The sequence below is a fragment of the Scyliorhinus canicula genome, chromosome 11 (assembly GCF_902713615.1).
Source record: "Scyliorhinus canicula chromosome 11, sScyCan1.1, whole genome shotgun sequence".
Taxonomy (NCBI): Eukaryota; Metazoa; Chordata; class Chondrichthyes; order Carcharhiniformes; family Scyliorhinidae; genus Scyliorhinus; species Scyliorhinus canicula.
The window spans coordinates 97,364,782-97,389,559 of NC_052156.1; the positions used below are offsets into that span (position 1 = coordinate 97,364,782).

The 24,778-nt window shown below is 47.4% G+C and overlaps 1 protein-coding gene across 2 annotated transcripts in view; it reads right to left on the reverse strand.

Annotated features, from left to right (window-relative positions):
* The window catches only part of LOC119973214 (chloride anion exchanger-like), a 146,472-nt gene extending 124,895 nt beyond the window's left edge, over positions 1-21,577 (reverse strand). Inside the window, exons 1-2 of one of the 2 annotated variants that reach the window (XM_038810873.1) lie at positions 21,206-21,577; positions 17,404-17,543 (exon numbers count right to left, since the gene is read on the reverse strand). In XM_038810873.1, the coding sequence (XP_038666801.1) occupies positions 17,404-17,543; positions 21,206-21,435 (370 nt within the window). In that variant the 5' untranslated portion in view covers positions 21,436-21,577. Of the gene's footprint in view, positions 1-17,403; positions 17,544-21,205 lie in introns of those variants that run through there. The other variant, XM_038810874.1, reaches the window with a different exon arrangement.
* Positions 21,578-24,778: the final 3,201 nt, after the last annotated feature.

Consider the following 24,778-nt stretch of genomic DNA (forward strand, 5'->3'; position numbering starts at 1 on the left):
GGTGAGATGCAGGTTTTAGGTTACTATTAGATCAGATCTGGCGGAGTTGGCTTGAAGGGCTGAATGGCCTATCCCTGCTCCTTGTTCGAATGTTTGTATGATTGGGCAAGTCCTGAAAACCAACAGAGGGTGACCAAAAATGTTTCCAAAAAGGGAAAAATTAAAACATGGAAGTGAATTAGCCAAGAAGATAAAACAGATTCTAAGAGCTCAAACAACTGTGGGATTGGGATGATAGAGTTGGGATTAGGTTTCCCAGGTGGGCCTGCGTTGATAGGTTTATCGGTTATGGTTGAGCTGATAGGATTGGAGGTTTGTTGATTTGGGCAGGATTAATAGGGCTCAGGTTGGGTTTGGGTTTAGACTGAGAGGGTTGGGGTTGGGTTGAGGTCAATAGGGTTGGGTGAGGCTGAAAGGGTTGGGGTTGGGTTGGTTGATAGGGTAGAGTTGGAGACGATAAGGTTGAGTTTGATGTGATATGTTTGGAATAGGTATAGAGGATTGGATTGATGGAATTGGGTTTGGGATGATAGGGTTGAGTTACATAGAAGCATACATACATAGAAAATAGAAGCAGGAGGAGACCATTCAGCTCTTCGAGCCTGCTCGTCCATTCATTGTGATCATGGCTGATAACGGAGTTCAGTATCCTGATCCCACCTCCCCCTAGTATCCCCAAGAGCTACATCTAATTCCATCTTGAAATTACACAGGGCTGAATCCTCCGCTGGCTGGATCCTCCGCTGGCTGGATCCTCCGCTGGCTTGATCCTCCGTGTGCCAGTAGCTCACTCACACCAGGGATTTTCTGACCTCGAGGGGCTGAGAGGACGGAGAAAACTGGTGCCGTGGGATGGAGAATCCCGCCCATTTTGCCTCAGCTACTTTTTTGTGATAGTGAATTCCACAGATTCACCACTCTCTAGTCTTAAAAGGTTTATTCTCCTATTTTGACCCCTACAGGGCAGCAAGGTGGCATAGTGGTTAGCATTGCTGCCTCAAGGTGCCAAAGTCCCAGTTTCGATCCTGGCTCTGGATCACTGTCCGTGTGGAGTTTGCACATTCTCCCCATGTTTGCGTGGATTTTGCCCCCAGAACCCAAAGATGTGCAGGGTAGGTGGATTGGCCACGCTAAATTACCCCTCAATTGGAATTTTGACCCCTATTTCTCGGCTCCTCCACCATCTCGAATATTCATTCTGAAAATACCCTGTCAAATTCTGTTAAAATTCTATGGGCGCGATTCTCCGGCCTCGTTACGCTCTCGCTCAAGTGAAACCAGGCCGGTGAATAGCGGCCGAGGCCAAAACTGAGAACCTCACCAGGCACCAAACAGTTTTGTGATGCACGCGCCATGCTCCCATAGGCGAAATTAGGATCCCGCCGTAGCGTAGCAAAAAAACAATTATCACCACTTAAGCCCTATTTCCATACAATTAACAAGAGCCACCCATATCCAATGGCCTCTTGCCATTTTTCAGCCACCCCAGTAAGTGGTCACGCTGGCGCTGATTAGTACTCCTTTTGAAAAATGTGAAACTGGCGGAAGAGCTTCAGTGGGGAGCTGAGGAGGTGAGTGGCCATCTTTGCTCACAAGCAAAGAGCCTGGGTGCGGTGGGATTGCCAACCCAGTGCTCAGTGGGGGTTAGGGACCTCCTCAGTGGTGGGCCGCCATAGGAGGGTAGGGATCCGGGGGAGAAACTGCTCGCAGCACCACCATGCCAACCTCTGGCCCAGTCTGCCCCGATGACCACCCATTGCCCCACTGACTGCCAAGGTCTCTGGCTGTGCAGCTGAAGGCTATTGCTGATAGTGACTTGGCAATCATGGCTTAGTGAGCACTTCACACATCCCAAATGGATTCCCATTGGTGGCCAGGCCATATAGCATCAGGGAGTAATTTTCTAGCATCCCAATCATATCTTGATGCATGCACACTGTACCTGACACTGCGGGAGGCAACACCACGGACAAAGCATCCAAACACCCAGGGGATAGAGCACATAACCACGGCCAGAGGGTGGGTGGGTGCCACGGGTAGGGGAGGAGCAGGGATGTCTGAGAGGTCTGCAAAGGATTCGGAGGTCAGTCTGCATTGCGAAAGAAAGTGGTAGAGGCATCATAATGGTTGTGCGCAAAGGCGTTTAATGTGTTTACAACTCCCCACTCTCTTGATGGTGCTGCCCCCTCACCCCACCAACCCTCAACCCCCTTACCACCCCCGACCTACCCCCCCCCCCCCACCCTCTCCCCCTTTCCTCAGCACCCTCAGTGATCCTCAATATGCTTGGCCCTCCTAGTTCTACCTCGACGCCTGGGTGTCGCCCCAGGATGCACATCTGAGGTGGAGGCAGCCAGCTGCGTGCCTCATCCCATGGCCTTCGATGGCATCCTCTGGGGGCTCTGAGCCCAGAGGGCCCCAGCGCACTTGTTGGCAGCACATGCATAGCTGTGCCACCCTGTCCCATGTTCTGACTTCAAGACACAGCCTCAGGGGGGTGGAACTCGGAGGAGCTGGTGGGCATCATCGCCACTCCATGGGGCGGGTCCGGGTTGGCACCCAGCGCCCCCTCCCCCTGGCCTCTGGGATTTCTCCAATCAGCTATAGATCTGCTGAAGTGATGTTAACATCTCCCTCTTGAATGTCCTGGCTGTCCCCTGTCGTCTCAATCAGCTTTGAGTACCTCTGTACCACAGGCTCAGCATCAGGCTGGGACACATCTGGGTCCTGGGATCCAGCAGACCTCTGACTGCTGTCTCAACTGGGGGTTCCTGTCCACCTGATTGCATTATCAGCAGTGTGGTGCTCACCAAATTGTGCCCCGAAAGACTGTCCACTAACAAGCCCCACCGAGGTGCATGTTTCTGTGGTGGTGGAGGGTAGGGATGACAGCTGTGCCATGACTATAATGGTTGCAATCCTTGGGGCTCTCCTCGGAGTCAGGAGAGGGTGCTGCCTGGGATAGGTCGGCGTCGTCAGCTGGAGGACCTGTGGGAGACTGGGCATGTGGTCAATGGAAGGATGGGTCAGTCAGTAAGGCAACAACAACTCACATTTGACAGGTCCTCCAGGTGGAGCCCGGTGGTTCCTCACCTTTGCGGCATCTGCCAGCCTCTGCGTGGGTGACCACCCTGTCCTCAGCCACACCAGTCACCTCCAGGACACGCTCCTCGAAGGAGGTGAGAATTCTTAAGTCCAGCACCCCTCCGCCATCTGGGCCCTCTCCCGATGGTTATGGGAGAGCCTTTCCCGTGGAGACACAGAGGAGGCATCGTTAGCCATACGCGTGGTTAAGGATGGGAGGGGGGTGTGAAGGGAGGATTGGGGGGTTGAAGGGGAGGTTTGGGGGTCGCATGGTGAGTTGTGGGGTGGATGCTCCCTTGGGCAGTGTGCGGGACATTGGTGTCTACTTACCCGTGCTACCCAGTGCTACCCTGCACTGGAGGCCAGTCCACCTGGTCACACTCCCCGAGTTCACTGCCACCGCCATCTTGTCCCAGGCAGCACTGGCCATCTTGTGGCTGAATCTCCTGGACTCTGGGAGGGGGGGGTGAAAAAGAGGACATCCTTTCTGGCCTTCACTGTGTCTAGGTGCCTTCCGAGGTCAGTGTCCCCAAATTTTGGGGCTGGTCTCCTCGGCACCATTGTTGCGAGCTGGCTGGGTTTGCTGAGCAAGTGGCAGCTTAAGTGCTGCTCGACCTCGTTAGTGGGGGGCTGGCATACATGGCCCAGCGAATCAGCTGGCATGCTTGATGGAACCATCAATTCAGCGAACACGTGTAGTTGGATCTGAACAGAGGCTTTAATACACTTACAATAGAGCCAGCCTATTCGTTGTTGAACTTCAGGTGAAATGGCAGGCTGGCTCTAAGGCACTGATCTTTATACATCGGTCCCAGGGGGAGGAGTCCTGGGCGGAGCCAAGGGAGGAGCCCAGTACAACTCTCGCGTACTCCCAGAGCAACTCCCCCTGGTGGTCAGATAGTGCAACTGCACTTACAATGGGTAGATAACGAACATATATATATGTACATGGAGTGATATTGGCAACTATATATAGTGTGAATCACATTCACCACAAAGCCTTTATTTGCGGCAAGAAGCCTATGAGGCCTCGTTAAGTGGACCAACTTACATTAAATTGCGTTTGGGAAGCTCGCGGGAATTCGCGCTCGCTACTACACTTAGACATTTTTCTGGAGATTACGCCCTGAGAGGTTTTATCAGATCTCCCCTCACTCTTCTGAATTCAAATGAATATAATCCTAAGCAATTTAGTCTATCCTCATATGACTTTCCTGCCTGGTAAATCTTTGCTGCACTCCCTCCATAGCAAGAACATCCTTCCTCAGATAAAGACACCAAAACTGCACACAATACTCCAGGTATTGCCTTACCAATGCCCTATATTTGAAGTAAAACATCTCTATTCCTATACTGAAATCCTCTCGCTATGAAGGCCACATACCATTTGCCTTCTTTACTGTCTGCAAGACCTGTGCGCTTATTTCCAGCGACTGATGCACAAGGACATCAAGGTCTCGCTGAATATCCACCTCTCTCAATTTACACCTATTCAAATAGCTTCACATTTTGTGAGTGGACGTATGCATGGCAGGAGCAGTATAATCTGGATAAATGTAAAGTTATCCACATTATACTGCTCCTGCCATGCATACACCCACTCACTCAGCCAGTCCACATCCCGCTGAAGAAACTCTGCAGCCTCCTCACAGCTCAACCTTCCACCCAACTTTGTATCATCTGAAAATTTGGAAATACTACACTTAGTTCACTTCTCCAAATCATTAATATATAACGTGAACAGATGGGTCCTAGCACAGATCCATCCAGTACCCCACCAATCACTGACTGCCAATCGGAAAAAGACCCATTTCTTCCAACTTTTTGCTTCCTGTCTACTAACCAGCTTTCTATCCATCTCATGACACGACCTACAATGCCATGGGCTTTAACTGTACATCGTAATCTGCTGTGTGAGCCTTCTGAAAGTCGAAGTAAACCACATCCACCAGGTCTCCTGGTCAACTCCACTAGTTACATCTTCAAAGAATTCCGATAGAGTTGTCAAGCATGATTTCCCCTTCATAAATCCATACTGACTTTGTCTGATTACACCACTGCTTTCCAAATGCTGAGCTATGAAATCCTTCATAATGTACTCCAGCAATTTCCCTACTACCGATGTTAGACTTACTGGTCTATAGTTCCCTGTTTTCTCTCTGCCTCCCTTTTTGGATAGTGGGGTTCTATTAGCTACCCTACAATCCGTAAGAACCATTCCATGTTCCAATGAATTTTGGAAAATGATTGCCAATGGATCTACTATCTCTAGGGCTACTTCCTTAAGTAGTCTGGGATAAGATTATCAGGCCGTGGAGATTTATCTGCCTCAGTATTCTGAGATCTACCCCAGAATACTGAGGGAGGCAAGGGAGGAAATTGCTGGGGCCTTGACAATAATCTTTGTGTCCTGATTGGCTACAGGTGAAGTTCCAGGGAACTGGAGAGTAGCCAATGTTGTTCCATTGTTTAGGAAGGGCAGCAGGGATGGGTAGCACGGTGGCGCAGTGATTAGCATTGCTGCCTCACGGCGCCGAGGTCCCAGGTTCGATCCCGGCTCTGGGTCACTGTGTGGAACATAGATATAGAACATTACATCGGCCCTCGATGTAGTTTGCACATTCTCCCCGTGTTTGGTGGGTTTCGCCCCCACAACCCAAATATGTGTAGGGTAGCTGGATTGGCCACACTAAATTGCCCCTTAATTGGAAAAAATGAATTGGGTACTCTAAAATTTTTTTTTTTAAAAGGAAGAAAGGGCAGCAGGGATAATCCAGGAAATTATAAGACGGTGAGCCTTACGTCAGTGGTAGAGAAATTATTTGAAATGATTCTCAGGGACAAGATTTACTCACATTTGGAAACAAACATTAGTGATGGACAGCATGGTTTTGTGAAGGGAAGGTCGTGCCTCACTAATTTGGTTGAGTTTTTCGAGGAAGTGACAAAGATGATAGATGAGGGAAAGGTAGTAGATGTTGGACTTCAGTAAAGCCTTTGGCAAGGTACCTCATGGTAGACTGGTACAAATGATGAAGTCACATGGGATCAGAGGAGAGTTGGCAAGTTGGATATAGAACTGGTTTGGGCACCAAAGACAGAGGGTAGCAGTGGAAGTGTGCTTTTCTGAATGGAAGGCTGTGACTAGCGGCGTTGCACAGGGATCAGTTCTGAGACTTTTGTTGTTCATAGTGTATATAAATGATTTGGAAGAAAATGTAGCTGGTCTCATTATAAGTTTGCAGATGACACAAAAAATGGTGGAGTTGTGGATAGTGAAGAGGATTGTCAGAGGTTACAGCAAGATATAAACTGGTTGGATCTTGGACGGAGAAATGGCAGATGGAGTTTAATCCAGGCAAGTGTGAGGTAATGCTCTTTAGAAGGTCCAATGCATGTAGGAATTACACAATGAATGGTAGAACTGGAATATTGTGTACAATTCTGGTCACCACACTCCCAGAAGGATGTGAGTGCTTTGAAGAGAGTACAGAAACGGGTTACTAGGATGTTGCCTGGTATGGAGGGCATGAGCTAAGATGAGAGGTTAGATAAACACGGTCTGTTCTCACTGGAACGAAGGTGATTGAGAGGCGACCTGATAGAGGTCGACAAGATTATGAGTGGCATGGACAGAGTGGATTGTCAGATGCACTTTCTGTAGGAGAATCAAATACTAGGGAACATCTGTTTAAAGTGCGTGGGGAAAAGTTTGGAACAGATGTGCGCGGCAAATTTTTTTTACACAGAGGGTGGTAAATATATGGAATGCACTGCCTAGGGAGGTGATGGGAGCAGATACAAAAGCGGCATTTAAGGAGCATCTAGACAAATATATGAATAGGGTGGGAATGGAAGGATCTGGACTCAGTAAGTGCAGACGGTTTTAGTTTCAGCAGGTATCATGGTAGGCCTATTCCTGTGCTGTATTGCTCTTTGTTCAATCCCATTAATTTCTCAAAAGCCATTTCTCTTACACATACTAATTTCCTTCAGCTCCTCACGAAAACTTGTGTTTCTCAGAACCTCCGGTACATTATCCATGTCTTGCTTTGTGAAGACAGAAGCAAAGTACGAATTTAGTTCCTCAGCCATTTCTTTGTTCCCCTGTTTCTGACTGAAAGGGGTCTACATTTGTTTTTATCAATCTTTTTCTCTTTACATGCCTGAAGAAACTTTTACATTCAGTTTTTATGTTCCCGGTTAGCTTACTTTCACATTGTATTTTTTCCTTCTTAATCCACCTCTGCCGACTTTTAAACTGTTCCCATTCCTCAGGTCTATTGCTTTTTCTTGCTAACTTATATGCTTCTTCTTTGAATCTAATACTATCCCTAATTTTCCTTGTAAGCTATGGTCCCTTTCTCCTCCTGCGGCAAATAGGGATAAACATATTTTGGAGTTCATCCATTCGTTACTGGAATGCCTGCCATTGTCTGTCGCTGTCCTTCCTTTCAGTAATGTTTCTCAGTCTGTCATAGCCAGCTCATGTCTCATACCATCATAGTTACCTTTATTGATATTCAGGACCCTTGTCTTAGAACCAGCGACATCACTATCCACCATGATAAAGAATTTTATCATATTATGATCACTCATCCTCAAAAGTTCTGTCACAACTGGGCAGCAAACTAATCCTTTCTCATTGTACAACACCCAATCCCAGATGACCTGTTCCCTTGTTAGTTCCTTAACATCCTAGGCGGGATTCTCTCAGGCCGGGGCTGAGAGTGGAGAATCATCGCCATTGGCGCCTGCGGGTTGGCCCGGCAGCAGTCGGGGGCCGCTCTATATGGCCAGCCCGCCGATTCGCGGCTCGGGATTGGCCAAGTGGTGGTCGTAAAATAGCCAAGTCCCGCCGGCACTGCCACACCAGCTCGCTGCCGGCGGGAACCCGCGTGGAATGGTCAGGGGGCGGCCCGTGGTGGGGGGGGCCCTCCGATGTGGCCTGACCCATGATCGGGACCCACTGAGCAGCGGGCTGGCCTCTCTGGCTGGTGGCCTTCTTTCTTCCGTGCCGGCCCCTGTAGTCCTGCGCCTTGTTGCATCGGGGCCGGCGTGTTGAAGGAAGCCACTGCACTTGCGCGCGTTGGCGCCAGTGCCACTGCGCATGTGCGTGTTGGTGCCGGTGCCACTGCGTATGTACGGATCCCACAGCACTGAGTTCACGCCGGGATCAGCAGCTGGAGCAGCGTGAACTGCTCAAGCGCCATGCTGGCCCCCTGTAGGGGCCAGAATTGTTGATCCTGAGGCCGTGTTGACGCCGTCAAGAAATGCGACGGCGTTTCCGATGGCGTCAACACTTCCCCTCAGGATCACAGAATCCCACCCCCTCGTCCAAAAAACCAACCCGTACACACTCCAGGAATTCCTCCTCTATTGTAAGGTGACAAATTTGACTCACTCAATTTATACGTAGATTAAAGTCACCCATAATCACAGATGTTCCTTTAACACATGCATCAATATTTTCTTTAATCAACAATGCAACTTCACCACCTTTTCCTTTCTGTTGTGATTAAAAAACAGAATACTGAAAACTGAATAGCCCTCAATGTATAGTTCCCATCCTTGGTCACCTTGGAGCCATGTTTCAGTATTCCCAACTATATCATACCCCTTTATATGTATCCATGCAACTAATTCATCCATTTTATTTCAAATGCTCCAACATACAGGCTAGGCTTTTTAACATTCCTTGACTGGTCCCTACTATTCTTCAGTGTCATTATATGATACTGGCCCTTGGTTTCTCTGCCTATCAATTTTCTTATTCTCGTTGCTGTCTTTTTCTCTTGTCCTTGATTTCTCCTGCTCTGAATACCCCCCCCCCCCCCCCCCCCCCCCAACCACCACCACCACCATATTGGTTTAAAGCCTCCCCAATCGCTCAATTCCAGTCCTGCCCAAGTGTAACCTGTCCAGTTTGTATAGGTCCCACCTCCCTCAGAACCAGCCCCATTGCCCCAGGAATCTGAAACATCTCCCTCACACCATCTCTTCAGCCATGTATTCCTCTGATTATTCTAACTAGAAATGGCGCTAGTAGTAATCCTGAGATCAATACCTTTGAGATTCGACTTCTCAACTTTCTTCCGAAATTCCTGTATTCTGCTTTCAGGACCTCATCCCTTTTTCTACCTATGTCATTTGTACTAATGTGTATCATGATCACTGGCTGTTTACCCTCCCCCTCCAGAATGTCCTATAACCACTCAGAGATGTCTTTTACCCTGGCACCAGGGATGCAACAGACCATCCTGGAATCTCATTTGCAGCCAAAATGTAGGTTGATTGGATTGGGTTGGAGATGCTGGGGTTGCTTTTGGGTAGCTGATGGGGTTGTGATTGCATTTGTAGGGTTGGGGTTGGAGTGATCTGGTTTGATCGATAGGGCTGGCTTGAAATAATAGGGTTGTCATAGTGTTTGTAGGGGTGTTGTTGGAGTGATATAGTTTGAATGGGTTGAGATTGTGCTTGTAGCGTTGACGATGAAGTGATATGTTTGGGGTTTGGCTGATAGATTTGGGTGGATGATGTTGGCTTGGGTTGGTATGTTTGCGGAGCAAGGCTCGAGGGGGTATGTTAGCGGAGCAGGCTCGAGGGGCCAGATGGCCTACTCCTGCTCCTAGTTCTTATGTTTGGGTTTAGAGTGTTTTTATTAGGTCTTGGTTGATCTGGCAGGCGTTTGGTTTGATAGGTTTGGGTTTTGGTTTCTAGGGTTTGTGTTGATAGGGTCGGGCTGCTATGGTCCAGTTTGGGTTGGTAAGGTTGGGGCTGGGTTGATATGGTTAAGTTGGGTTTATAAGTTTGCATTTGGGTTTGGTTGACAAGGTTAGGCTCGGGATGATAGGAGGGTTAGTTTTGGGATGATAGGAGGGTTCGGTTCGTGATGATAGGAGGGTTGGGCACGGGATGATAGGAGGGTTGGGCACGGGATGATAGGAGGGTTGGGCACGGGATGATAGGAGGGTTGGTCTCGGGATGTTGAGGGGGTTGGACTCGGGCTGATGGAAGGTTGGACTCAGGATGATGGTGAGGATGTGAAGCAAGGGTTAAGAGCTAGAAAGAGCCAGAATGAATGGGATACATAAGTGGAAAATCACAAGTGGAGGAGCTTGTTATTGAAGCCATTGAAGAAGGAGAATGAACTTGTTGAGATAAGGGACTCATGACTATAAGCAAAATAGCCTTGAGAAACAAGGAGCATGGCCGGATGACAGAATATGAAATGTGGGAGCCGCTTGCAACTATGGCTAACACCTGCTGTTTAAGCTAAGACTGCTACATACTCATGTGCCAATAGATAACCTCAAAGTCTGTAAAATCATGTATTGGAATTATGGCAATAACAAATTTATGCTTTGTAATGGGGGCAAGCTCAAGTGAATGTAAGGGACAGCCCCCTAATAATACATATAAAAAAGGATGTTTTGAGCAATACTTTGGCACTCTCCGAGGTGGTTCCCCGGAATACCTAGAGAGCAGCCCCGATCGTAATAAAGAATATTCTGAAGTACGGACGTGTTCGAGATTGTTTCTTCCGGACTGAGAGAATTAGAGACGCATTCACAATGGGTGGATTGGTCTCGGGATGATGGGAGGGTTGGGCTCAGGATGATGGGAGTGTAGGTCTCGGGATGATGGGAGGGTTGGGCTCGGGATGATAGGAGGGTTGGGCTCGGGATGATGGGAGGTTTGGACTCGGGAAGATGGGAGGGTTGGACTCGGGATGATGGGAGGGTTGGACTCGGGATGATGGGAGGGTTGGACTCGGGATGATGGGAGGGTTGGACTCGGGATGATGGGAGGGTTGGACTCGGGTTGATAGGAGGGTTGGACTCGGGATGATGGGAGGGTTGGACTCGGGATGATGGGAGGGTTGGACTCGGGATGATGGGAGGGTTGGGCTCGGGATGATGGGAGGGTTGGCTTGAGGTGATTGGAGGGTTGGGCTCGGGATGTTGAGAGGGTTGGACTCGGGCTGATGGGAGAATTGGTCTCGGGATGATGGGCAGGTTGGGCTCGGGATGTTGAGAGGGTTGGACTCGGGATGATAGGAGGCTTGGGCTCGGGATGATGGGAGGGTTGGTCTCGAGGTGATGGGAGGGTTGGGCTCGGGATGATAGGAGTCTTGGGCTCGGGATGATGGGAGGTTTGGTCTTGAGGTGATGGGAGGGTTGGGCTCGGGATTTGGGAGGGTTGGACTCGGGATGATGGGAGGGTTGGGCTCGGGATGATGGGAGGGTTGGGCTCGGGATGATAGGAGGGTTGGGCTCGGGATGATAGGAGAGTTGGCCTTGGGATGATAGAAGGGTAGGGTACGGGATGATAGGCTTACAATTTGGGGTGATGGGGTTGGACTGGGTAGATATTGTTGGGTTGGGATGACAGGATTGATGTTTTTTGATAGGGTTGGGGTGCTGGGGTTGAGGGTTAGAACAAAGAACAAATAACTGTACAGCACAGGAACAAGCCTTTGACCCGAGTTTTAAAAAAACCTTATGCCCTTACACGGTCCGGATCCCTCTATTTCCTCCCTATTCATGTACCCATCCAGAGCCTCTGTTGCTAATGTGCCTGCTTCCACCACACACTCTGGCAGGGCGTTCCAGGCACCCACCACTGCCTGAAAAACGTACCCCACACATTTCCCTTAAACCTTGCACCTTGAACCTTGAATCTTGAACCTTGAACTTGAACCTGTAATGACACTTCCACCCTTTGAAAAAGCCTCTGACTGTTCACCCTGTCTATGCCTCTCAATTTTGTAGACCTCTATCAGGTCTCCCCTCAACCTCTGTCTTTTGAGAGAAAACAATCCTAGTTTATTCAACCTCTCCTCATAGCCAACACTCTCAAGACAAGGCAACATCCTGGTAAATCTTCTTTGCATTCTCTCCAAAGCTTCCATGCCCTTCTGATAATGTGACGACCAGAATTGCACACAATATTCCAAATGCATTGGTGATAGGACTGGGGTCCAGTAGATAGATTTTGGTTTAGTCGATAATGTTGGGTTGGGTTGGGTTGGTAGGTTTGGGTTTGTGATGATAGGATTGTGTTTGGGTTTTGTAATGTGCCATGCATGAGGTTCATCCAGGTGCAGATGAGTTTAAGACTAGGGAGGTTATGTTGCAATTGTATAAGGTGTTAGTAAGGCCACACCTGGAGTATTGTGTTCAGTTTTGGTCTCCTTACTTGAGAAAGGACGTACTGGCACTGGAGGGTGTGCAGAGGAGATTCACTAGGTTAATCCCAGAGCTGAAGGGGTTGGATTATGAGGAGAGGTTGAGTAGACTGGGACTGTACTCGTTGGAATTTAGAAGGATGAGGGGGGATCTTATAGAAACATTTAAAATTATGAAGGGAATAGATAGGATAGATGCGGGCAGGTTGTTTCCACTGGCGGGTAAAAGCAGAACTAGGGGACAATTCCTCAAAATAAGGAGAAGTAGATTTAGGACTGAGTTTAGGAGGAACTTCTTCATCCAAAGGGTTGTGAATCTATGGAATTCCTTGCCCAGTGAAGCAGTTGAGGCTCCTTCATTACATGTTTTTAAGGTAAAGATAGATAGTTTTTTGAAGAATAAAGGGATTAAGGGTTATGGTGTTCGGGCCGGAAAGTGGAGCTGAGTCCACAAAAGATCAGCCATGATCTCATTGAATGGCGGAGTAGGCTCGAGGGGCCAGATGGCCTACTCCTGCTCCTAGTTCTTATGTTCTTATGTTCTTATGATCAACCTCTCGAAGCACTTCATTACGACTGAAGTCAAGGCCACCGGACAGTAGTCATTGAGGCACGTTGTCTGGTTCAGAAGATCCAGAACAGTGGTGTCACGTTTGCTAATTTCCAATCCACCGGGACCACCCCAGAGTCTAGTGAATTTCGGTAAATTATCACTAGTGCATCTGCAATTTCCCTAGCCATCTCTTTTAGCACTCTGGGATGCATTCCATCAGGGCCAGGAGACTTGTCTACCTTTAGCCCCATTAGCTTTCCCATCACTACTTCCTTAGTGATAACAATCCTCTCAAGGTCCTCACCTGTCATAGCCTCATTTCTATCAGTCACTGGCATGTTATTTGTGTCTTCCACTGTGAAGACCGACCCAAAAAACCTGTTCAGTTCCTCAGCCATTTCCTCATTTCCCATTATTAAAACTCCCTTCTCATCCTCTAAAGGACCAATATTTACCTTAGCCACTCTAATGTGATCACTCTAAGGTGAGGAAACGCATCACCTCCATACTCCCAGAACACCTAGATCCACTGCAATTCGCATACCGTCGCAACCAGCCCACAGCAGATGCCATTTCCCTGGCCCTACACGCATCCGTAGAGCATCTCGACAAAAGGACTCCTACATCAGACTCCTATTTATTGACTATAGCTCCGCCTTCAACACCATAATCCCAGCCAAGCTCATATCAAAGCTCCAAAACCTAGGACTTGGCTCCTCACTCTGCAACTGGATCCTCGATTTTCTGACCAACAGACCACAATCAGTAAGAATGAACAACAACATCTCCTCCACAATAGTCCTCAATACTGGGGCCCCGCAAGGCTGCGTACTTAGCCCCCTACTCTACTCCCTGTACACACATTACTGCGTGGCAAAATTTGGTTCCAGCTCCATCTACAAGTTTGCTGAAGATACGACCATAGTGGATCTCGAATAACAACGAGTCAGAATACAGGAGGGAGATTGAGAACCTAGTGGAGTGGAGCAGCGACAACAATCTCTCCCACAATGCCAGCAAAACTAAAGAGCTGGTCATTGACTTCAGGAAGCAAAGTACTGTACACACCCCTGTCAGCATCAACGGAGCCGAGGTGGAGATGATTAGCAGTTTCAAATTCCTAGGGGTGCACATCTCCAAAAATCTGTCCTGGTCTACCCACATTGACACTACCACCAAGAAAGCACAACAGCGCCTATACTTCCTCAGGAAACTAAGGAAATTTGGCATGTCCACATTAACCCTTACCAACTTTTACAGATGCACCATAGAAAGCATCCCATCTGGCTGCATCACAGCCTGGTATGGCAACTGCTCGGCCCAGGACTGCAAGAAACTTCAGAGTTGTGAACACCACACAGTCCATCACACAAACCTGCCACCCATCCATTGACTCCATCTACACCTCCCGCTGCCTGGGGAAAGCGGGCAGCATAATCAAAGACCCCTCCCACCCGGCTTACTCACTCTTCCAACTTCTTCCATCGGGCAGGAGATACAGAAGTCTGAGAACACGCATGAACAGACTCAAAAACAGCTTCTTCCCCATTGTTACCAGACTCCTAAATGACACTCTTATGGACTGACCTCATTAACACTACATCCTGTACGCTTCATCCGATGCCGGTGCTTATGTAGTTACATTGTATACCTTGTGTTGCCCTATTATGTATTTTCTTTTATTCCCTTTTCTTCCCATGTACTTAATGATCTGTTGAGCTGCTCGCAGAAAAATACTTTTCACTGTACCTCGGTACACATGACAATAAACAAATCCAATCCAATCCAATTGAGCCCAATGTACATGCCAATGTAAAGCTGAATAAATATCTCCCTGTGAACGTGCCCACTCCCCTTGTCATTACCATAGGTTGCTAGGGTGGGGTTTGGTTCAATAGCTTTGGCTGCAGTTGGGTTACTAGGGTTGCAGATGGGTTGAAATGGATGTTGGGTTGATGGGATTGGGGTTAATATGGTTGTTTTTGGACTGAGAGTGGGGTAGGGATAATAGGGTTGTGTTTGGGTTGCTGGTGCTGAGTTTGGTTTGATAGGGTTTAGTCTGGATTGATAGGATTGGGTTTGGGTTCATCGGCCCCAGGTTGGGTTGATAAGGTTGTAGCTTGATAGAGTTGGCATTAGGGTTGGAAGCCTTGTGTTTGGACTAATAGGGTTGAGGATGATATGTCACGGTTGAGTTTGGATTGATGGTGTTGATTTTGGGTGACAAGGTTGCATTTGGGTTGATAAGTTTGAGGTTAGATTGATAGGGTAAACTTTGGATTGGTTGGTTGGGCTGATGCCCGAGAGGGTTGATCAGGCTGGGCTGATATGGTTGTGGTTCGGTTGAAATTGTTGTAGTTGGTATGATAAGGTTGTGGTTGGCTGGTCAGGTTGGGTTTGGGGCTGTTGGTTTGAGTTGATAGGCTTGTGTTTGGGCTGATGATGTTGAGTCTGGGTTGATAGGGTTGGGTTGGGTTGAAATGTTTAAGTGTTGGGTTGATAAGTTGCGTTGAGATGATAGGAGTTGGGATGGGATAACAGGGTTGAATTTGCATTGATAGGACAGGGGTTGGGATGATGGGATTTGGGTTAATAAGGTAGGGTTTGGGTTGTGTTTTGTTGAGGGGGTTGGGTTTGTGTTGATAGACTTAGGGTTGGATTGAGAGGGTTGGCTACTAGTTGCTGGAATTAACTTGTGGTGAGTGGGATCAGGTTGAATTAATTGGAGTGGGTTGGCGTCAATTTGGAGTTGATGGGGTCAGGCTGCATCTCCTCTCTATCGAGACAAGAGCTAAAATCATGGCACTTCAAATTATCATATTCACAGGTTGGAGCAACATTCTTTTTATTTACATGGGGAAAAAGGAGTAAATAATTACAGAGGGCCTATATAACAGGATGAGGCCATTCAGTTCCTCGAATCCTGTTTCACTCGTCACTTACATCATGGCTGGTCTCCATTTTAAATTCATCTGTCCGCTTTGATTTCATATCCTTATTACCCAAGCCGACCAAAAAACAATCAATCTCAACATTGAGATTTTCAGTTGACCCCCAGTCTCAGCAGCTTTTTGGTAGAGAGAGTTCCAGAATTCCATTAGTCTTTGTAATAATAATAACAATCTATATTAGTGTCACAAGTAGGCTTACTTTAACACTGCAATGAAGTTACTGTGAAAAGCCCCGAGTCGCCACATTCTGGCGCCTGTTCAGGTACACTGAGGGAGAATTCAGAATGTCCAATTCATCTATCAAGCACGTCTTTCGGGACTTGTGGGAGGAAACCGGAGTACCCGGAGGAAACCCACGCAGACACAGGGAGAACGTGCAGACTCTGCACAGACAGTGACCCAAGCCAAGAATCGAACCCGGGTCCCTGGCGCTGTGAAGCAACAGAGAAATATCTTTCCCAGCATCATCTCTAAATGACCTCATTTTAAAATTATAACCTTGTGCTCTCAAGGTCATGCAGCTAACATGAGCATTTTGCAGTTAATTAAAGCTATGCTAACCTGATGGATGAACAACAACCATATGAATTTAGAAAATGCCTTGAACATAGTAGAACACCCCAAGGTACTTCACAGGGCAAGGAATGATGGAATTAAACTTTAGGACAGGTGATCAAAGAGAGGAAAGAAAGGTAGGGAGGAAATTCCAGACATTAGGGGGTGGGCAACGCAGGCACAATCGGAAATAATGGAGTAATTCGAAGAACACAGATATGTTCGAAGATTGGAGGGTTAGAGGAGCAAGGTCATGAAGGGGTTTATAAACAGGAATCAGAATTCTAAAATTGAGCAACTTCTGGACCAGAAGCCAGGAGTATATTAAAATGGTCAAGCCTGGAGGTAAGAAAGACACGAGTGAAGGGTTCAGCAGTAGATGTGCTGAGATAGGGCAGAATCAGACAACATTACAGAAGTGGAAATAGATGGCCTTGATGATGGAAGCCTGATGTTATGGGTCGGTGGTGGTCCAGGTCAGTCACATAGCATGCCAAGTTTACGAACAGTCAGACAATGGCCAGGAGGAAGGACGGAGTCAGTGGCTTGGGAATAATGTTTTTGGTGGGGACCATTGATTCTTTCAATGTTTAGTTGGAGAAAATTGTGTCTCCTCTAATATAGGATCAGAGAGGCAGCGTGGCAAATCAGAGGCAATGTGCCACTCACATTCACTGTCACACTCACACTATTCTGTAGCATGTGATTTCATGATTCCATGAGCAGCCTAATTATAGACTGGCTAAAGATAACTCAGGAAGTTTCCTATCAGTTTAACTTTATTGCTGTCATCCCATATCCATTGTTTAATGTTTTTTACTTAAGACAAAATGATCTTTGAAACTTAGATATAGAAGAGATAAGACAAAGAACAATTTGTGGATCCTTGAAGGCCATTGCTTATCGGTTTATGATATAAATAAAACTAACACATGTTAAAAGGATTTTAACCCTTTACCATCATCTTTCCAATTGGACTGGAAATAATAGACCTCGATTTTGAGAACATTGTATTAAAATATTATTTTCTGCAACAATATTTGCAGGGGTTAATCTACAGCAGGGAGTACCTTGTAGAACACTCACAAGTCCAGTACTGACACCAGACACAATATCATTCGGAAGCCATTCTTTCACATTATACCCTGGCAGCCAAGATGCGATGGGAAGGAATGTGTAAAAGATCCTCTTTGCCTTTGCCTTTGAACATCTGGAAGAGAGACAGCCTCTTAGAAAACCAAGAAATAAATTGTACCACATTACATTTTGTATGGTCAGTAATATTATTGAAACCATTTCTAATCCTTGTCAGATTCACTTTCAGGTTCTCCATCCCGAGTTAGTTATTCGTTTAATCCTCATTATATATAACCACTGCACCACCGTGTCGCCTGGTTAATCCTCATTATAGAGCAAGGTTTCTTTCAAATAAACCTGTGTTGCTGCAATTAAGATGTCTTTCACTTCAAGTTCAAGACTTTTTAAAAAATTTATAGTACGCAATTATTGTTTTCCAATTAAGAGGTAATTTAGCATGGTCAATCCACCCGAACTGCACGGGCGGAATTCTCCGCAAGGCCCAACGCTGTCGTGAAACCCGGAGAGATTCATGACGGTGTCAGAGGCCGCTCCTGGCCCCCTATTCTCTCTCTCCTCCCCCCCCCCCCCCCCCCGGGGGGGCTAGGAGGGCCGTGCCGTAAATCTCGGCTGCCGGGCCTTGTCGCTGGCATCAAGGCCCGGTGTGCCGAGAATGACGCTGCCGACGCGCCTAATGACGTAAGCCGCTCATGCGCAGGTTGACCAGAGCCAACCCGCGCATGCGCGGTTGCCGTCTTTCCCTCCGCTGCCCTGCAAGACGTGGTGGCTTGATCTTGCGGGGCGGCGGAGGGGAAAGAGTGCGTCCCTTTGAGATGCCGGCCCCACGATCGGTGGGCACTGATCGCGGGCCAGTCCCCTCCCGAGCACGGTCTTGGTGCTCACTCCCCTCTCCGCCCCCCACAAGCCACAAACCAGGTATTGGCGCCATGTTCACGCCGGCAGCGACCAGGTGTGGTTTCCGCCAGCGTGAACCAGTTGGGAACGGCAGGCCGCTCGGCCCATCCGGGTCGGAGAATCGCGGGCTGCCGTGAAAAACGGCGGCCCGCGATTCTTCGAGCGGCGTGTCCCAAAATGCGACACACCATTTTAGGGGGGTGGGAGAATCACGGGGGGGTGCCAGAACGGCCCTCCCGCGATTCTCCCACCTGGCGTGGGAGCGGAGAATCGCGCCCCACATCTTTGGGTTGTGGGGGGAAACCCAAGCACACATGGGGAGAATGTGCAAACTCCACATGGACAGTGACCTGGGGCCGAGATCGAACCCAGGGCCGGGATCACATCCGGGTTCTCAACGTCAAAGGCAGCAGTGCTAACGACTGGGCCACCGTGCCGCCCACTTCAAGTTCAAGAATGAGTGGTGAACAGATCTGGCCGCTGTTTATTAAGTACTTACATATTTTAGTTAAGTCAGTGAGGTATCCAAACAGAAAGTTTTCTTATATAATTCTCATTCGGTGCTGAATAGGCAGAAATTGTGAGTTACAATCACCTTCACTGCCCTCAATTCAGCTGTGAGTCTACCCTGCAGGCTCTGTTAGCAGTTTGTGTGTCTAAGGTGTTGGATGGAGTGAGGCAGCGACAGCCCTCAAAGTTTCATGGTCCGCAAAAACTCAAATATCATGTTGCCATGAGAAAAATGGGCACTTCTATGCTACCTACCACAAGGGTCAGAAGATTACTCAAAAACCAAAAGCAAACTGCTTATTGCATTGAATAAAACATCATAAGATTCATTCTTTATATTTTCTTTCATAAAATCATTTTATGTCAATATTTATGTCTAGCCAAAACAGCTGTATTGCCAACATAGTCTGAAGTGCTGAACTATTTTCTTGCTGTTAAAATTCCGATTCAATAAGATGAAACTGCTTTTAAGGAGGATCTTGTAGAAGCTTTTGATATAGTTATGTATGGATTATTGCATGAATTTTATGCCAGTTTACATTTAATAATGTCAGCTGATGCTTTAACTATGAGTAGCAGTCCAGGCACAATAATTCAAGAAGACAATAATTGGGATTTATCGTCATTGCCATCTGTATGGCATTTATAATGCCCTCATGAAAATGTGGATGACATTGTAATTTCCTGTTGTTCAGGTATAACCTTTTGACTTATCACATACCTCACATTGTCAATGGCCAGAAGCAAATTGTCACATTCATCTGTGACAAGTTTGGGGTTACGTAAACATCAAGTACTTTATTCATATATATATTACACTAGGATAAATATGCAATGCAGGTGAACCAATACAACATTGTAACCATTGTAACAAGGTCTGTCCTATCATGATATTGCGACAGCTCCTTCTTTTTAAAACTGAGTGGGAGATAGTGGATGAGTATCGAAAAGAATTTGCTCCATTACTGAAATTAAGCGAAAAAAGGGTTTCAAACCTCATTCAATGTCCCCTGAACTAAAGCTCCAACCCTTCAGAATTGCCTGAAAGTCTCCAGCAATTAAAATTCAATCTCTGGACCATTGCTGTGAGAAAACTGGGGGGGAAAAACTCTCCACTGGTTGGAGCCATACCGACAGAAAGGTCAATGGTTGTGCTTGTTGGAGGCCAAGCATTTCAGTCTCAGGACATCACTGCAGGAGTTCCTCAGGCCAGTGTCCTCGGCCCAACCATCTTAAGTTGCTTCATCAATTACCTTCCCTCCATTACAAGGTCAGAATCACTAATGATTACACAATGTTGAGCATGATTCACAACTCCTCAGATCAGTATCTGAGTCAATGTCCAAATGAAGCAAGACCTGGCCAACATTAAATCCCACACTATCAACATCCTGAGGGTGACCATTGACCAGAAACTGAACTGGACCATTGCCCAGAAATTGAACTGGACCAGACATATAAATACGGTGGCTGAAGGACACGTCAGAGACTAGGAATCTTACAGAGAGTAACTTACTTCCTGACTTCCCAAAGCCTGTCTACCATCTATAAGGCACAAGACAGGAGCGTGATGGAATAATGGCAGCACGGTGGTGCCTCGCGACGCTGAGGTCCCAGGTTTGATCCCGGCCCTGGGTCACTGTCCGTGTGGAGTTTGCACATTCTCCCTGTGTTTGTGTGGGTTTCGCCCCCACAACCCAAAGATGGGCAGGGTAGGTGGATTGGCATGGGGCATGTGGGGTCACAACTTCCTCTCCATCCTGCTAACCACCATTCTGACTTGGAAATGTATCACTATTCCTCGACTGCCGCTGGGTCAAAATCCTGGAACTCTTTCTTAACAGCACTGTAGACGTTCCTACACAAGGGCTGCAGACATTCTGGAAGGCAGATCACCACCTTCTCAAGGACAACTGGGGATTGATAATAAATGTTGGCCTAGCCAGGCATGTCCACATCCCAGGAATTAGTTTAAAACAGATATTAACGAGTCCTAGGCAGGCATGTCAGAGGGACTAATTATGAGGATATTGTGATAGAAGGTCATGTGATGACACTTCCAGGAACCTGTCTAAATTGGCACCAGATAGGCGAAGGGAAATAGATCTATATGTGACCTCACATGATCTACAAGCGTTGGCGCCCTTGCAAGCTGTAAGCAAAGTTTTCCATCATTGATTGTTTCCTCACCCCTTTCTGGATCTGTTGTAAATTAATTGATAGCAAATGACTGATAATTGATCACTGAATTCTGGTCTTTTCTTATCTAATAATTCCTGTGTTCTTTTATAAGTATTCGGACGACCTGCAAATGATACAAGATTGGATTGACCTTTTTGTAAGACAGTACAGTTAATTCACACCACTTACCTAAAATAACTCCTCAAATGGTCCTGGGCCGTTTTGTGGCACCTCTCCACTTGTTGATTTTGTTTTTTGAAGTTGATCTCAGAGTAGGCTGGTCGAGTTACAATGTAATGCTGGTTCCCAGAATGCATGTTGGCCTCTGACCTGTAACCTGTGACAGGTTTTAATCTGAGCAGGATTCTGTTCACCAATTCCAATTGATTTACTGCAAAGCAAGTTGCTGGCTGACACATGTCACAAGTCAACAACACATGGAAAATAATTACTCCTATTAACAGTATTATGAGGTCAGAAAGGGGCCCACACCAAGCCAAACAGGTTGAATCAAAAGGAAATGGTTTAATGCAGCAGAACAAGAGTATAGAGCAGTTACTCTACTACAGGAGGCTACTCACAGTTCATAGCCTTCCTGTGAAGGCAGCACCCTGCCCCTAAAGTATTCCACATCTCATAAGTGTCCCATGACCTGCTTAAGGTTTCATTAGTGTCCTATGACCTGCTTAACCCCAGGTTATGACAAACAGGAAATCTTAGTCCTTGTCCTGCTGAATAATTGCATTGTTGTAAAATACGGAATTGATTCCGAAGCAAATGAAGCCCATGAAGCCCAGTACAAATCAGTTCTGAAAATAACTCTTGTGGTTTTAATGATTGAATATTGCTCAACATCATTCAAATATTTAATTTCTCTTTCAAAATAGTTGGAGTGTAAACTATTTATTAACCAACTATGAAAGCAGGGAAGGGTACTGTTCGAGCCTCTACAATTGTAACAAACAATCTCTCACCTGTCTCCAAAACTAAATTGGAAAAACTTTCAATAAAAGTAAGAAATTAATTGGACCCATTCAGTTGAAGCTATAGGGGAGAGTTTTATGGAGCCCACAAGAGTGGCAAACATGACGTGTAAGGTGACTGAATTAGGCAGGATGTGAAATTTTGATTTCTCGACACCAGGTTGAGATGCCGAGGTAAACGCGGTGGATGCTTTGCAGAATGTTGATATCCGTTCTGACCTGTGGCAGGTTGCAACATGTTAAAATATCTGCATTCCATGAATACTCATTAACCTGAAACAGTTTTCAGTTCAGTTTTTGGTTACGTTCAAGATAAAGTCAGTGACATACAAGAATGTTGTAGCACCCAATTCTCGAGTGTGTAAAGGTGGTGCGCAGCAGCTGGATTTGTGTTTTTAAGGCAGAGTATTCATGTCAGTGGTGAGGAGGATGTTAAGAGCTTTCAAGCTGATTTCATTAAGCTGAGTAATTGGACAAATACATGATAGATGCAACAAAACATGCATAAATGTTAAGTTATCCACTTCTGTAGGAAAAGCAGAATGGCAGAGTATTATTTAATTGGTGATAGATTGAAATGTTGATGTATAAAGGGATGTGGGTGTCCTTTACACCAATCACTGAAAGCAAGCATGCAGGCACAGCAAGCACTTAAGAAGGCAAATGGTTTGTTGGCCTTCATTACAAGAGGACTTGAGCACAGGAGTAAGGATGTCTTATAGCAGCTGTACAGGATCTTGGATGAGACCACACCTGGAGTATTGTGGGCAGTTGATGTGACCTATGAAAAGATATACTTGTCATCGAGTAAGTGCAGCGAAGATTCATGAAACCGGTTCCTGAGATGGCAGGATTGTCATACGAGAAGAAATTGGGTCGACTGGGCCTGTATTCACCGGAATTCACTGGGATCTAATTAAAGTGTATAAAATTCTGACAGGGCTGGATAGACTGGATGAAGGGATGTTTGCTCTGGCTGGGAGGGGTCTAACATAAGGGGTCACGGTCTCAAGGCAGGCTATTTAGGATTGAGATGAGGAGAAACCTCCTCACTCAGAGGGTGATGAACCTTTGAATTTTTCTACCACAGAAATCTGTGGAGGCCAAACCACTGAATATATTTAAGAATGAAATATATGGATTTCTAGACTCTAAAGGCATCAAGGGGTATGAAGAGTGTGCGGGTGTCAAGATAGAGGATCAACCATGATCATAGTGAATGGTGGAATAGGCTTAATGTGCTGAATGGCCTCCTTCTGCTCATATGTTCTATGTCACAAGGCAGTGGGTGTTCGAAAGTGAAGCTTGCATACAGGGAGGTGTGGAGGAGGGAAGGCCTAACATTCTGGTTGTGGTGATCCTGAAAGGGGGTGAAGGGCCTAAAGGCCAGAGTCAGTACTATCAATTTTTTTCATTCATTCATAGGATGTGCGACTTGCTGGCTGGGCTAATATTTATTGCTCATCCCTAATTGCCTTTGAACTGAGCAGCTTGCTCGACCATTTCAAAGGGCATTTAGGTGTCAACCACATTGCTGTGGGTCTGGAGTCAAGCCAGGTAAAGATGGCAGATTTCCTTCCCAAAAGGACATTGTGATTCAGATGGGATTTTATGACAATCAACAATGGTTTCATGGTCATCATTAGGGTTTTAATTCCAGGTTTTCATTGAATTCAGATTTCACCAACTGCCATGGTGAGATTTGAACCCGATCCCCAGAGTATCACCTCTGGATTACTTGTCCAGTGAAAATACCACTACACCACTGCCTCCCCGAGATGGAGGTCCTGAAGATTAAATTGAGGGTGCTGGCTAGCAGAGGGAACAGCCCCAGCCAAATGGCGAAGTGGTATCCAGTATGGGGTAGGTTGAGTGGTCACTGTCGGATATTAGGGGCACAATTCTTCCCCCCCATGCCGGGTGGGAGAATCGCTGGGGCGCTGGGCGAGTCCCACCACGCCGCCCCGGCACCCCCCCAAACCGGTGCGGCGAGATTTACGGCTGGCCGCTCGGAGAATCGCTGCTCGCCATTAGTAACGGGCGAGCGGTGATTCTCCGGCCCGGATGGGCCGAGCGGCCTGCCCAATGCTACGTGTTCCCGCCGGTGCCGTCCACACCTGGTCATTGCCAGCGGGAACAGTGCGGGAACACTGGGGGGGGGGGGCGGCCTATGGGGGGGGGCGGGGAGGGGGGGATCCTGCACTGGGGGGGGGGGCTCAAAAGGGGTCTGGCCCATGATCGGTGCCCACCAATCGGTCGGCTGGCCTCTCTGAAAGGTGGAATCCTTTCCTCCGCCGCCCTGCAAGATCACTCTGACATCTCTTGCGGGGCGCCCACGGGGAGGACAGCAACCGCGCATGCGCGGGTTGGTGCCGGCCAACCTGCGCATGCGCAGGTGACATCATTTATGCGGCACCGGCCGCGTAATTTACGCACCGCCGCTTTTACGCGGCGCCAAGGCCCGGCACGCGTAAATGACGTGGCGCCGCTCCTTGCCCCCCAGAGGTGGGAGAATAGGGGGCGAGGAGCGGCCTCCGACGCTGGAGTGAAATACTCCGGTTTTCACTCTGGCGTCGGGACTTAGAATCTCGCCCTAGAGGTTCTCATGGGATGAGTCAAGCATGGGGGAGGATAATGGGGGGGGGGGGGGGTTTAATGATCAGAATACCGTAGAACCTATTACCATTTCCCACCACATGCCATCTCTTCCCCTGTGCCTGCACTGAAGGCCATAGCAACGGAAACTCTGATCCTGAACCCTCCCTTACCTTCCTCCATA